This window comes from Lytechinus variegatus, chromosome 2 (assembly GCF_018143015.1).
Source record: "Lytechinus variegatus isolate NC3 chromosome 2, Lvar_3.0, whole genome shotgun sequence".
NCBI classification, from domain to species: Eukaryota; Metazoa; Echinodermata; class Echinoidea; order Temnopleuroida; family Toxopneustidae; genus Lytechinus; species Lytechinus variegatus.
Window position 1 is genome coordinate 24,432,075 of NC_054741.1, and position 14,763 is coordinate 24,446,837.

Consider the following 14,763-nt stretch of genomic DNA (forward strand, 5'->3'; position numbering starts at 1 on the left):
ATATCAGTATAATTTTGTTCCAACTCAAAGCATTTTTAAGAGAAGACATGATAATTAATCATTGTTTATTAAAATTGTGGCATCTGAAAGGCTTGAAGGTGTATTATTTTGTCATAAAAAATATAAGGGTGATTAGTTTAACATTACTGTTACACCACAAACAAGTACAATTTCCTTGTTAAAAATAGCTGAATTTTTCCATTGAAACACACCTGATGACACGTTTAATGGTTATAGTTATCAAGGAAATCTATAAGTTTTTTTGTATATAATGAGACCAAGGACCATATGTTAAGATCTATATAAAAATGTCTAGAAATGTCTGATCATGAAGGATATAGGCTACATATATACAATGAATGATGAAGAAATAGTTTGAAGCATTGTACCTTGAAAACCATACCATCTCACCGATCGCATGTATTAAATATTCTATGGATTGTTCACATGAATAACTTGAAATTTTGAAAAGTGAGATTAGCCGGGGCCTGTTGTTGGGTTTCGGGATAATAATCAGCCTTCTACTTCTTACAAGTATGAAAAGAAATTTCCCCAAAAAAACGTTTTGAATAGAGAGATGGCTTTGTGAGTTTCAACCAAGAAACTTATGGAATGCAATGTATTGTTATTGATGCTGAGTTATTGCATATATATAAATAGTTGGAGGTGAATAGGGAGGGGTGTAAAAAGGGTAGATAGGAAAAGATAGAGAAAACAAAGAAATATGGAGAATAGAACTCTGATAGAGAGATGGAGGGGAGGGGGCTGTTGAAAACATTCTAGTAAAGTATACCTGTATACATTTATGTGGAAAAGGTTGGATTTTAGATAACTTTATCTTTACAAGATAAGAGATGTTTGAAAGATGGAGGGAGGAAGAGATATTTGTTGAAACTAGACAATGAAAATGGATAAGACAAGATTGAAGGAAGAATTTGCAGAGCATAAAGAGGGAGAAGATGGAATAGGTACAGATTGGTACAGTTATGAGGATTAGTGTTGCAAATTGTGCCATGATTCATTGTGAATGACCATAACCCCCTGAAGAAAATGATGATGCAAAAAAAAAAGCTTAGGGATTATATCACCCAATTTTCTGTGGCAGGAGTAGTGTAGCACATGGATGACTGCCCCCTATTGTTGACTCTCTCTCTCGCCTACGTCAGGTAGAAATGATAGATAGTTCCATCTTACTAGAAATAAACTTATATCATTTGAATGATGGCCTAGGGCTTGGCATTAATAGGAGGCCTAAGTAAGGTTCTCAGTACACTTTTACTTTTTGTTTTTTAAGTCTGAAGTTCACCTTACAGTCGAGGAATTCAGAAGCATGTCTGCTTTCATGTAATGTAGACCTACAGTACCAATGTCGATTGGAATAAGAGGCGAGTTTTGATTGGTATTAAGAATTCACATTGTGGCTGATGCATGTTATCATGTATAGATATGCTTTGTCGAATATTGAGAGGAGATTATCTGTGAAGGTTTACGAAGCTTCGCATTGAATTATAATCTCTTGCTCTTAGGCGACTGTCCATATATCCATTCGGACGGACGCCTCGCACATCATTGTGATGTCTGGATTTTCTTCTGCCGATAGCAACCTATGAATGACCACCAAAACACAATAGAGAAATGAAAGTATGCCATAAATAGTTAGAGAAACCTTTTCATCGTAAGATTGTTGTTATTGTGCCCTTTCATGTATAGAGGAATTTCTTATCTCTTTCTGGGTTCATCTTGCAATTCATACAGCTTTGGGAATTGCATCAAATTTTATTTCATCACCTGGTAATACAATGGAGTAACTCTAATTCCTTTTCCCCAAAGGGCCCCCATCATGCCATATTTCAAGGAGGTTAAGGAAAAGAAATGCATGGAAGACTCGAGATTCAATACATTTTAGGTGTTTGCCAAAGTTGACAGGGATTATAAATTCATTAAATCCCATTTCTGTTTTTGTTATAAAGAGAAGTTAGAAGCTACACAAGATCTATACTGTTCTCTTGTCACATGGCATAAATTCATCATTGGTCACATGATATCTCACATGACTCCCTATGTCAACAGGGAGAGTGAATAGGCTGTGTATAATTATATTATTATGTTGGTCCTAAATTAATCAATCCAAGGCTTCATCACCTGATGTAAAATGCTGTCTGACAAGTGAATTCAATCAGTGAAACTTATTTTGAAAATAATAAGAGCAATCTTACTGATTCACTCTTTCTTTCGCAGTAATACAAAGAAAAGATAGTGGTATAAGCCATAGCCGGAAAGTATCCAGTGATGTTGGATGCTTTAGGGTCATTCTTACAGACGTTGCTCATTGCATTGTTGCTATTTAATTGTTTCAAACCAGCCGATCTACCCAGACTTGACCCTTGCTCCTTCTTGTGGTGCAAAATAACTGACCACTGGGTCACAGCTGTCTCGCGGCACGTGAATGATTGGATAGGTAATATTAATCTCCTCTCACCAGCTAAAAAAGCAATACTGGTAGGACAAGGATTCCGTAGTATACAAACTTCTCCCATTCACACCCCCCCCCCCCCCCCTCCTTTTCAAATCTACCCTCTATGTCCAGCTGATTAAAAGTTAGCAGATGAAAAATAAGAGAATCATATAGATGAACCCTTGGCAAAAATCCATTAAAGAATAACAGTGTTATGAATTTTTTATCGTTTTAATTTTGTGATGTCACATGCCAGCAGCTTTCCCATAAATCACACGATATACATTCCATAAATTGCCATTTTTAATGGTTCATGATGATGGAATGCATTTTCCCCCCATGGAAGCGTGTATGAAATAATATGTCTGATTTTAAATATTGAATTCATTTTCAATTTTCTGAGAAAATTGCATTTTAAGAAATTCGTATCACATGACATATGGGTGAGAAGCTCGTGTGTGATGTCAGAAAATTTAAGAATTCATAACTCTTGTTTATGCATTTCTCCAAACTTTGGTCAATATGCTTTTCTCACATTTTAATGTTCTGTTAACTTCTGTCTGGATGAGCCTCCCTTTAATCACTTTCCTGTCTGTGATGTCACATTATGAATAGATTGTTTATTGTTGGAGAATTTCTTTTTATGATCTTTTCTATCAGTACCTGCTCAATGTTTCTCTTTCTCATTCTCCGCCTCCTTTTGCTTCTCTTTAATATTTCAATTTATCTTTGTGTCTTTTATTTTTTTTTTCTCATTTCTCTCTTTCCGTCTTTTTTTTCTCTTTCTTTGTTTTACCTCTCTCTTTCCCTCTCACTCTCTTACTTTAACTCCTCCCCCCCTCTCCCACCCATTCCTTCTCATTTATTCCTCATGATCAATGCTCCGATCATAGGGCTGGGAGGGTTCTTGATCTGGCAGGCCTGACCGTTGTGGCCTGCTAATAAGCATCAATTTGGGATTAGTTGGGGGAGCGCAACAGGAGATTAAGTGTCTGAATGATTCCATCATGGTTGGAATGATCTCTGTCACAGATATCATGAACACACACACACCACCACCAGGAGGACTCCCGAATCTGGAGTAACGTTGATTAACAACGAGAAAGCTGCTGCATCCTTGTTTTATCCCATCCCAAGTCGGAGCGAGGTTGCGCTTGACTGAGTTCCCTTTAAAAAACTAATTAAATTGATGCAAAGTTCAGTCATGGTACACATCTGCTACAGGTGAAATAAAGACATTATTTCCTTGTGTACCTTTTCAACTTCTTTTCCTTGGTGATCGGAGAACCATGTTTTCTCGATCTCGTGTCTCTAAATACAAACTTGATCTCTTCCTATGGCGTTTGGTTTATTTGATTATGTGTCTGTTGGATGACATTGATTAAAGAGGTTATTTGCAATTTTTTCATCATGATCATCATCTTTATGATACATGGTGTCCGAAAGCCGGAGAATGTTATTTTGTCTTTTGACTTGCTTATTTGATGCTCTTTTCAGTCGAGCATTTGTCATTTATATAATAATAGTATAATAATAATATAGGGTATTTATATTGCGCACATATCCACCTTGTTAGGTGCTCAAGGCGCTTCTATATTACCCGGCTAAGCTAGGCGTTCATAGCGCACAGCTTTTTAAGGAATTACTTCCTACCAGTACCCATTTACCTCACCTGGGTTGAGTGCAGCACATTGTGGATCAGTTTCTTGCTGAAGGAAATTACGCCATGGCTGGGATTCGAACCCATGACCCTCTGTTTCAAAGTCCGAAGACTAATCCACTGGGCCACAACGCTCCACAAAATTTATGTCATGTTTTATGTATTGTTCCTATCTACGACTAGTTTTACAATACATGTATTTATGCATTGCTGATATCATAAGCTATTACTTTTGCATGAAAAGCGTCCTTTATGCAAGCATGTATCACTTCATGAATTCAGCCACGCTTGGCCCTTTTATGCTTGATTTATCGGGCTATTGCCCGCCTTGCAAATGTGAAATACTCGACTGATTCAAGTGAAAGATATTATCAATATTTGATATATCAGATTCCCAAACCCTGCACGTTCACTTCCACCTGTATGAGGATCTGTTCCAGGCGATCAATTTTCGGTCGGCTGGAAGGGGCAGCGCGGCGCATCAGTTACATATTTCTACGACCCCAAGCACTAAAGAGAATTAAGAATGTATGAAATGTGACTCCTTTTTATCTTACTATTGTATGGGAGGCTGCGCCAAACCCCCTTCAATTCAGATGTGAAATGGTGTTAAGAGGTGGAAATTGCAGTTGGGATGAAAAGGAACGATTTCTTAACCTGAAGGAAAAAGATTTGAGAAAAAATGGTAGATGAACAAAAGAAAAGAAGGAAATAAAAGAAAGGGAGCAAAAGAAAGAAAGGTATGAACTAGATATGGAGAGAGTTTTTGCCATGTTTATTATACCTGCTTAAAGAATAAATCAAATGTAATGTTATGAAACTACTACCTTAGTATTTTTTTAGGTAATCTTAAAACACCATCCAGCCTGAGGGCTCAGAATCTAAGATCTTGCTTCAATTTCTAAGGATATTTTAATGACTTTGAATTTTAATTGATACATGACATATAAAGAAGGATCATTTCAAACCCAATAGTGTTGTGATCATACCCTTCCCTTCCAAATTTATCCTTATTAGTCCAATCCATCCAATTCTTTCATTTATCAAATTCATTTTGGGAATAACTTTATGATATTCTATTTCCAGTTACTATCATATATATATTCATAGTGAAGGTGTATACTTTGTATATCCTTTTCATCGCTAATAGAATCAGAAGATTAAAAGATTTTTTTTTTAATCATCAAATAAATGACATCCATCATGCAATGCATTTCAAACGTGAGGTATCACCCATGAGTCAAAAATTTATGAGATGATAATCAGAAATTTTAATTGCATATTCGCAGAGGTCTTCTTCATTTATTCAATATCGAAAGGATGATATGAAAATGTATCATTAAAGTGGAGGAGGGGAAAAAAAGCAGGTGTTTCTGCCGGCAAACATAATGATCATATCAATCATTAGAAAATTCATTTCCAAATGCGATATCACGTTTTATTGTTCATATTCAATTTTGTTAAGCTGCTGCTCCAGCGGTCATAAATCATACCAATCTCATTTTGCTGTCTTTCACGGCTCTTGTCATAAAAAAAATTCTGCAAGCGGCATCTGATAATGAGGTACACGTAAGGAGAACAGCTAACTGATGTGCCCCCTTTTCTTAACCAAATCACCATAGTCATTTTGAGATGAAATATCATGGCTGGGTCTAATATCTTCTTCAAACACTCTTGTATGATGTATCAACCAGATATTGGGAATGTCATGGGCATAAAAGAAATTTATGTCCCATTAAATGATGAATTCACCCATTTTTCACAGTTTCATGACAAAAGGAAATGGCAGCAAAATAAATGAAGATGACATTTTTGCACAAAGGAATGATGTTAAATGATAAGGGTTTTTTATTCCCCTTACATTGGTGTTGATTTAAAGGGTATTCATTTTTGTGTGAGCCATTAAAAAGGGTTGAAAACTTTGGGCTTGTATATATTTTCATCGTCGATGCAATTTGAGCTGAAATCGTGTATTCAATCTACGACGAGAGCTTTTGTTCTACATGAGAAGGGTGACTTTAACAAAATCACCAATTACCATCGCACACCAATCCAATAGATGAAAAATGATATTGCATTATCAGCTGAATTTAAATGGGCAACCCTAAAAAATGCTACCACAAAGTAATTGAAGCGATTAGATGAATTTTGACGCTACCACTTTAATATTTGATGAATGATGTGATCATATCTATGGCATCACTGCGCCACTCGTATTAATTTGTGCCCCGAGGGTTTAGTGTGTCACTTCAGTTATCACGACCAACAGCCGACCCACTCAGCCATTCACTGCTATCATAGCATGCTATTTACAAGAGGGATAAGAAAAAAAAATGTCTATTTACGCTTTTGTCAGTTGATGGCAGAGCGACAAAAGATTGCTGAGGCTTTTCATATCATAATGTTATGCATTGGAGAGCTCACCAATGTTTGATTATTATTGTTATCATAATAATCCAGCCAGCCAATATACGGGGATGTGTCACCCATAAATGCGATGATATTCTGACTGTAAACATGCGTAGCTGATGTTCCTCGGCTCGGCTCTCTTCCCGCCCGGAGAACGGTAACAAGCTTGTCGCTGAGAGATCTCTAGGAGATTACATGATGAGGGGATAGCAAGCGTTTCTCTTTGGTTATCTCTGATTCCCTGATCTGAATTCGCTCAAGTGATGTAGTCATGTGCACAATTTCATGCTTCAGTGAATAGATACTGTCAAATAATATTCTGTTTGAATAGACAACTTTCAATTCTCACAGTTTTTTTTATCGCATTTGCTGTTCAATTGACGGGCATCATCCAATCTACCCATGCAAAGGAATCAGTTGTGTTGAAGAGGAAATGAACTGAAATGGACTTGGCTCTTTTTTTTCTCATTTAAGAGAACATTAGACTTTTTACCAGATATGTAGAAAAACAAACATATTTTGCTCACTTTTGAGTTGTTCTTGTGGATTAGTACTGGAAGAGGAAAGAAATCTCGGAGCCTGTACATAAATTGGACCTCAAACCGAATATGTTGAATTTCGTACACTAATGTTTTGACACTGTCCATAGTGATATTTTACTTGGATTGCTTTCAGCTTGTGTTGTACACTTAAGATATTTGTCAAGTTCTCTTCATCTTTCTACTGACGTGAATTTTACATTTCACTTGCCTTTCATACATCATATCACTTGTAAGTTAGAATCATAGTGATGCTATTGTTGCTAATTATTTCATAGCTTGTGTTGATACCTTTGTTTTGTGGGGGAAATTTCTTCATGGGGAGTGTTGCTATTATTGGTAGTTCATTTCAAATATGTACTGATCCTTTTTACCTTATTTCAGTCAACCTCGTAAAAAGAAGTGCAAATGAATGATTAACTGGTCATGTTAGGTTACTGAGAGCACTGTCAAAATGAAATGATTACCAGTTGTACTGATACAAGCCTCCTGACAGAACATAAACCAAAACAGAAAAAAAAAATGTTCAGAAGGAAATGAGGTTTAGTTCTTTCCTCAGAGGGCACCTCTTATCAGTTTGTGAAATAGAATTACACAAGCATTTGACAAGGGTGAAACTTGGTGTTTGTATAGCTGCTGAGTGAAGGACGTTGTCTATGATAACATTTGTTTCTTTAATATGTAGTTGTTGGAACGGCCTCTGTTCATGTTATTAGCATTTCCCTCACTTCTGTCAATTGCAAGCACTTTCTATATGTACTTAATTTCTTGATTGAAAAATGTCAGATGTCTAAATTTAATTTTAATCCATGGCACTAATTCCTTAAAACAACCAAGTTTTGCCCTTTGTCCTCTTATCATAAAAATGAAATTACCTCACCAGCTTTGGAGTGAGATATAGAGTATATAGCCCATAATTGCAAGATTGTTCTTGTTTTAATGTACACTGTACATTATATGTACTTCAATTGAAAGTATGTATATATATATTTAAAAAAAGCTTTTTGATGATTTGTGACATTTTTATTAAATCATGTTCTTCTCTTTTTGTTTTCCCATGTACAGGTTCATCTGAAGGCATCAACCAGCCTCTAGATGCCATGAACTCAGACGAACATGATGAAGTTATCGGAGATGTCCATGTCTGTGGCAACTGCCGTGGGGAGTTTGTTGTCTTTGCTGACTTTGTAAAACATAAGCAGAACTGCATCAAGAAGCAGGTCGTGATGATCTACAATGAGGGACAGGAGCAGATGGAAGATTCTAGCAGGATGTCTGAGAAAGACCAGGACACTGCCTCTGATCGTTCAATGACCCCTGATAGCAGGAAATCCGTTGAACCAAACTATGTCTCTGAAGGAAAAGCTCAACAGCAGGATGAACAACCTGGCAGGTCTTCAGATCAAAGCCCAAACCCAAGTCTCCCACCTTCAAATGTTTCCTTGGATAACCTTGAAAACACTCCATATGCTGTGGCACAGTTTCCTCGAGAATCTGCTATGGTTCCTGGGCACCCTGATGTAGTGATGATACGAGAACAGCTGTATGCCCTTCAACAGCAGCATCTTCACCAACTTCATATGATCCAGAGCATCCAGCACCAGATCAACCACTTAACTGCCCAGCAACAAAGGCAGCAGATTCAGCACCAACAACTTCAGCAGCTTCAGCAACAAAATCAACCGAAACAAGAACCAAAAGATTCCTCAGGGAGTCAGGAATCGCCAGAACTTGATGAAAAGCCTTTAGAAAGCAAAACTGAACCAGCCCCCAGTTCTGACACAAACACTGCTACCACATCTAGCATTCCATCCACACCCATTGTACCAATCCCTACCATACCTGGTATGATTCATCCACCACATATATTGTCTCCTGCAGGAGCTGCAGCAGCATCAGCTGTGCAACAATCTGCTATAGAGGCCATGCATGCTCAAGGAAGGTTGCTGCCACCTCTACCACCACCATTCCATCTGCCTAGCCAGAAGTCACCTTTTGAGATGCTTCAACAGCATGCCAACCGACATATGCCGCTCAACCCTCTTGGAATTCCGCCACCGCTCCCTTATCATGAGAGTTTGCTTTCTGGTAACCAAAAAGCAAAGCCCCCCAATGTCTCAGTTTTTGACCCCAAATTCAGTGCTGATGATCCCTTCTTCCGTCACAAATGCAGATTCTGTCACAAAGTATTTGGAAGTGACAGTGCCCTCCAGATCCACATTCGCTCCCACACCGGTGAACGACCATACAAGTGCAACATCTGTGGGAACCGATTTTCTACCAAGGGTAACCTGAAGGTACATTTCCAGCGCCACCAGTCTAGGTACCCCCACATCCATATGGATGTCAGACACCATCCACCAACACCACCTCTTATGGACCAGCCTCTCCAACCACCTTCAATCCACCAGATTCCCATTTCCACCATTCCAAATGACCAAGCCAGAGCTATGTATGAAGAAGACATGTTACCTCATCAACCATCCAAGAGCACTTCCCCCAGAGAATCTGAAGGAAGTATGGCAGACAGCTCTCGGCATTATCAGGAGGAAGAGATGAAGCAGTACAACAGCGCTGACAGGAATGGTGATGATGATCATGACAGTCCATCAACAAGTCAGTCTGGAAGTTTATCCCCAAATGAAAGGAGGCAAACCACATCCACCTCTCCTTCCATTGCCCTGTCCTCCAATGTCTTCCCTGTCATGTCTGCAGGTGGTATTCCGATGTCTTCTGGATATCCCCTACCATATACTGGTTTTCCGAGAATGGCATTTGGCCAGAATGGTATTATGCCATTTGAGTCTTCCAAAAGTGCTGCAGACGTAGACCCAGTCAAACCTGAAACACCTCCATCATTGGCTAACCTTGCCGAGGCTGGTATGCGGGCATCTGAAACATCCAAACTCCAGCAATTAGTGGAGAACATCGAGCAGAAAATAACTGACCCAAACCAATGTGTCATCTGTCACCGGGTTCTGAGTTGCAAGAGCTCTCTCCAGCTTCACTATCGCACACATACTGGTGAACGCCCCTTCAAATGTAAAATCTGTGGTCGTTCATTTACTACCAAAGGGAACCTCAAGACGCATTATGCTGTCCATAGAAGTAAAGGACCAATCAGAATTCTCCATGACTGTCCCATCTGTGAGAAGCGCTTCAGCAACCCACTCGTGCTACAACAGCATTTGCGCCTTCATGCAGCAGAAGGGATGACAATACCTCCACATCTGGATCATCCAAGATCTGAAGAAATGCACATGAAGGACGATGAAGATGATTTAGAAAAGACAGTTGGTGAAGACAACCACATGGATGTGGATGAGCGTAATGACCTTCCAACACCTGAGGAAGGAGAACTCCCTGATGATACATTTCCTGAAGGTGACAAGCCTGAAGATGGTACCCTCCCATCAGATGTCAATTCGCCACCAGCAGAAAACCATGCATCTGAAAGTCGGGCATCTGATGACGAAAAAGAGACAGGTCAGCTCCAAAGCAGACCGTTCATGCCAAGTATCCTTGGATTGCAGCCTGTTAGTTCCATGGCAAATGGAGATTCCTCTACTGCTCCAAGCCCTGGACACAGTGTCGATACAAAATCAATGATGTCTGAAGATGAAAATCGAAATATCAATATGGCCATGTATAACCATGATGGACCTGAATCTATCTCATCTAGCATGGCTGATGAAGAATATGATGGGAACTATAAAAATGAGGAGAACGATACTGATATGAGCGGAGCACTTGATTTAAGACCAAAGGGAACTCCTCAGGAAAACATTCCTCCACATTCTAGAGATACTGGTGATATGCCAGGCTACTACCAACATGATGGTCATTATCTTGAAGATGTAAAGCCAAATATGACATCTGCTGGCTTGCTGATGAGTGTCCCTAGCATGCAACTTGGAAGCAGAAGGCCTATGAGACCAAACACAACCTGCCACTACTGCGGAAAGGTGTTTGCATGCACCAGTGCCCTGAATATCCACTATCGCAGCCACACCAAGGAGCGTCCATTCCGCTGTGATGTCTGCAGCAAGGGGTTCTCAACCAAAGGTAACCTCAAGCAGCATATGCTTACACACAAAATCAGAGATATGCCCATGCCAAGATATGATTCACCAATTAATATCCCTGGAAACTCCAATGCCAAATCTCCAGTCATGCCAAAACCAATTAGCCAGGAACTCCCTCTACAGCAGACAACCACTACCAACTCCCAAACCCCACCCCTGAAGCGCAGCTTGAGTGTCTCTCCAGAAGAAGCCAACAAGCGCAGTCAATTCAAGCACTCCTGCTCTGTCTGTGGGAAACAGTTCCAGACCAACAGTGCCCTGGAGATTCATATGCGCACGCATACAGGAGAGAAACCATTCCGTTGCCACATCTGCAGCCGAGCCTTCACCACCAAAGGCAACCTGAAGGTTCATCTTGGCACCCATATGTGGAATGGAGGCGGACGACGGGGACGGCGCATCGCTGTTGAACCTCCATTCATTGTCAGCCCCAAAGAAGGAGAGATCTTCCGTGGGGATCTCTTCGGCATGCACCCAGGTTTTGCAGAGGGTGCTTTTTACCACTACCCTCCTCCTCATCTTCTGAATGGCTTTGCCGCAGCAGCTGCAAACTCAAAGGCCAATGAGATCTCGGTCATTCAGCAGCCCACTAGCCTCCATCTTCAAGATTCTGGGTCAGTCATCATGAGGAACAGCTTGGCTCCATCTGTAGAGAGCAGGGAGGCAACATACAGCCGAGAAGCAGAGCGCCACCGTGAAATGGTCCTGAGCAGAGATGAGGCACTCAACCATGAGATTGCTCTTAACAGAGAAGAAGCTCTCGCCCGTGAAATTGCAATGAACCGAGAGGAGGCATTTTCTCGCGAGCTGGCCCATAGCAGGGAAGAGGCACTATCTCGCGAGAGGGCCCATAGCAGAGAAGAAGCTCGCGAGTTGGCCCATACAAGGGAAGAGGTGCTCTCTCGTGACAGGGAAGAAGCTCTCTCTCGTGAGATGGCCCTTAGCAGGGAAGAAGCTCTCTCTCGTGAGATGGCCATCAGCAGGGAAGAGGCTCTTTCGCGTGAAATGACAATTAAAAGAGAAGAGGCTCTCAACCGTGAAATCGCTCTGAATAGAGAAGAAGCCTTCTCCAGGGAGATGGCCCTGAAAAGAGAATTAGCCCAGAATAAGGAGTTAGCCCTAGAAAGATCCAACAGCAGAACCCCACCTGTTGCACCACAATTGAGTTCATAGTCTTGAATTATTTGAGTTTGATTCACCCACCTTTTTTTACACACAATCTTGATTAAACCTTTATATGTCATTTGTGGGAAAGTCCTACGTGACTTTAGTCAGGAGAGCTTCCAATTTCTTTTCTTCCAAGACCTTGGTTTTGCGATGTTATTTTGTATGTTTATATATACATATATGCGTTTTCTCTTGAGGGAGACCTGTTAGTATGACAAAATTGTCAAAGTTGTACATTTTTTTTAAGGAAAGGAATGATATCAGATGATTTTGTTTGTTATTTCTTGCTTCCATCAGGGTTATTTTTTGTGCATGCTGTAGATTCATCCATCTCGTGTTATTGTTTTCTTCATTTTTGGTGCTTATTTTCCCAGCTAGTTATCAACTTGAACTCTCCCTGCATCCCATCCCCCAAAGGCAATTTATTTACGACAGGGTAAATTTTGAAATGGTATGCTACACCATTTTTTTTAAGATGTATTTTTGGCATTGTTATATAGGAACGTCATTTAGATATTACAAAGGATTCCAATTATGTTTTGCAAAGAGCTTAGAGTCTGGCTTTGGAGTATATCAGCCAGTATTTGATCTCTTATTGGAAGTTGTAACTTGTAATCTCTTTTTGAGTATCATGAATATGGAAGTATTTATGAATGATTACTTAATTTTATGTATATGGCATGATGCAGAAAATGCTTCGGTATGATGAAACGGAAAGCTAACGAGACACCTGCGATACCTCAGAAATGACTTGAAACAAAATCAGCTTAACATGAAATAGGTTTTTTTGTACTTACTCCGGATTGAGGGCGTGATATTTACGATTGACAGCAGTGTAGTCACTCTCGCTGCGAGTCATGATTGTGATGATTAACAAATTGAGAATGCAAATGATATGTAATCTGTGGATGAGGATATATGTATGTGTGGACTAATTCAGTGTCTGAATGTGAATCAGTATTTATATAACAAATTTATATAATATATATATCAAATTATGAAGGGTAATCATGTTCATGTGTAATTAAAATCCTATGCTGTAACCCCTTCAGCTGCCTGTTTGGGAAGAAAGAAAAATGGTTTTAATCCTACAGTCATGCCTAGATTATTACAACCTTGGAATGAAATTGAAATGGACAATTGCTTAAAGTACTGTATATCATGGACATGAAACCAGATTTGCTGAAGATATAAGGCAATATGAACTAGCTTAATGTCTTGGTGTATAAAGGTGTTTTCAAAATCATGTGTTGAGGATTTATTTGGGTATTTTTATTTACATATCTCCTATCATGAGCTTCAGTTAATCATCCTTAAAATTTGTTTTGATTAAAACCAAAGACTTTGTTCAGTTGAACAATGTACAGAATTTAACAGTAGCTTTGCGTATGACTTTAGAGAAAGTGTAATATATGAAGAAAAAAGGACATAAGAAAAAAAAAGTTTGTTGTAAATAGGAAATCCGAAGAACTGTCGTCTAATTAGAAATACAAAATGTATCTGCCACCTGCTCCGATGAAGCAAGTAGTGTGCTAAGATTGTTGATTATGATAAAATGATCTATGAGTGTTGTTTAAAAGTTAGAATACATGTGATGTTGTGAACCTTTGTTCTTATGATGGAAAAAAATTGAATATGAAAACTACATCTGTTTGTACAGCATTCAAAACCGTATTTATTCACCTCGTAGTCTAAACTGTTAGTGCATATTTAAGGAATAAGGAAAGAAACCGCATTCTCCCCCTTTTTGGATAAATTTCAAATTTGAAATGGAGTCGAAAATTGTGGTTCTTTCTTCTGCTAGATTTGTGAACTAAGGAGCCATGAACTGCTTAAAACTTGTGTGTGCTATTGTTACTTGTTTTGTCAAATATAATGTGAGTTTGTTGATAAAAGTACACCATTTTTCTTTTGGTTTCGTAACCCTTTGAAAAAACTATTTTCCTTGGTTCTGTTTGAAATGTAATGCACCTTGATCCCCCCCCCTCCATGTGATATTTCCAACTTGAAAATGATCCTATTTGCCACACCTCCCCCACCAAACTTGGTTAAGAAGTGATGATTGGTGATTGTAGACATCAAAGTGGTATTTTAGAAATGTAATGCCCTTTAATGTTAAACATGTTATGGATGGTACATATTTGCATCCCTTTGGAAAAATATGGTCAATTTTAGAAATGAGTCTTTGTGGTAACTTCCAGTCATTCAAGTATATTGTACTAGTTGCATAATCTCTTGGGGCCAAGACTTTTTTTAGTAATATATTTATCTGCTAATGGTGAAATTTCATATTCAGTTTGTACCACATGATGCATATACCATGCAAAAGTGAGAATGCCCCCCCCCCCTGTTTGGCCCTTTTTAGTTTTATCCAAGTATGTTGTAATCAAAAGTGAAAATTCATTTTTATTTAGGCCATAATTTATTGCCCATTTGATGCAAAATTCA

At 39.1% G+C, this 14,763-nt stretch overlaps 1 protein-coding gene across 1 annotated transcript in view; it reads left to right on the forward strand.

The window, feature by feature from the left end:
* LOC121409696 (sal-like protein 3) overlaps positions 1-14,238 on the forward strand; it is a 72,768-nt gene extending 58,530 nt beyond the window's left edge. The window contains exons 2-3 of the mRNA XM_041601604.1: positions 7,155-7,295; positions 8,129-14,238. Coding sequence (XP_041457538.1) covers positions 7,155-7,295; positions 8,129-12,321 — 4,334 coding nt within the window. The 3' untranslated portion in view covers positions 12,322-14,238. The remainder of the gene's footprint in view (positions 1-7,154; positions 7,296-8,128) is intronic.
* The last annotated feature ends 525 nt before the right edge of the window (positions 14,239-14,763 follow it).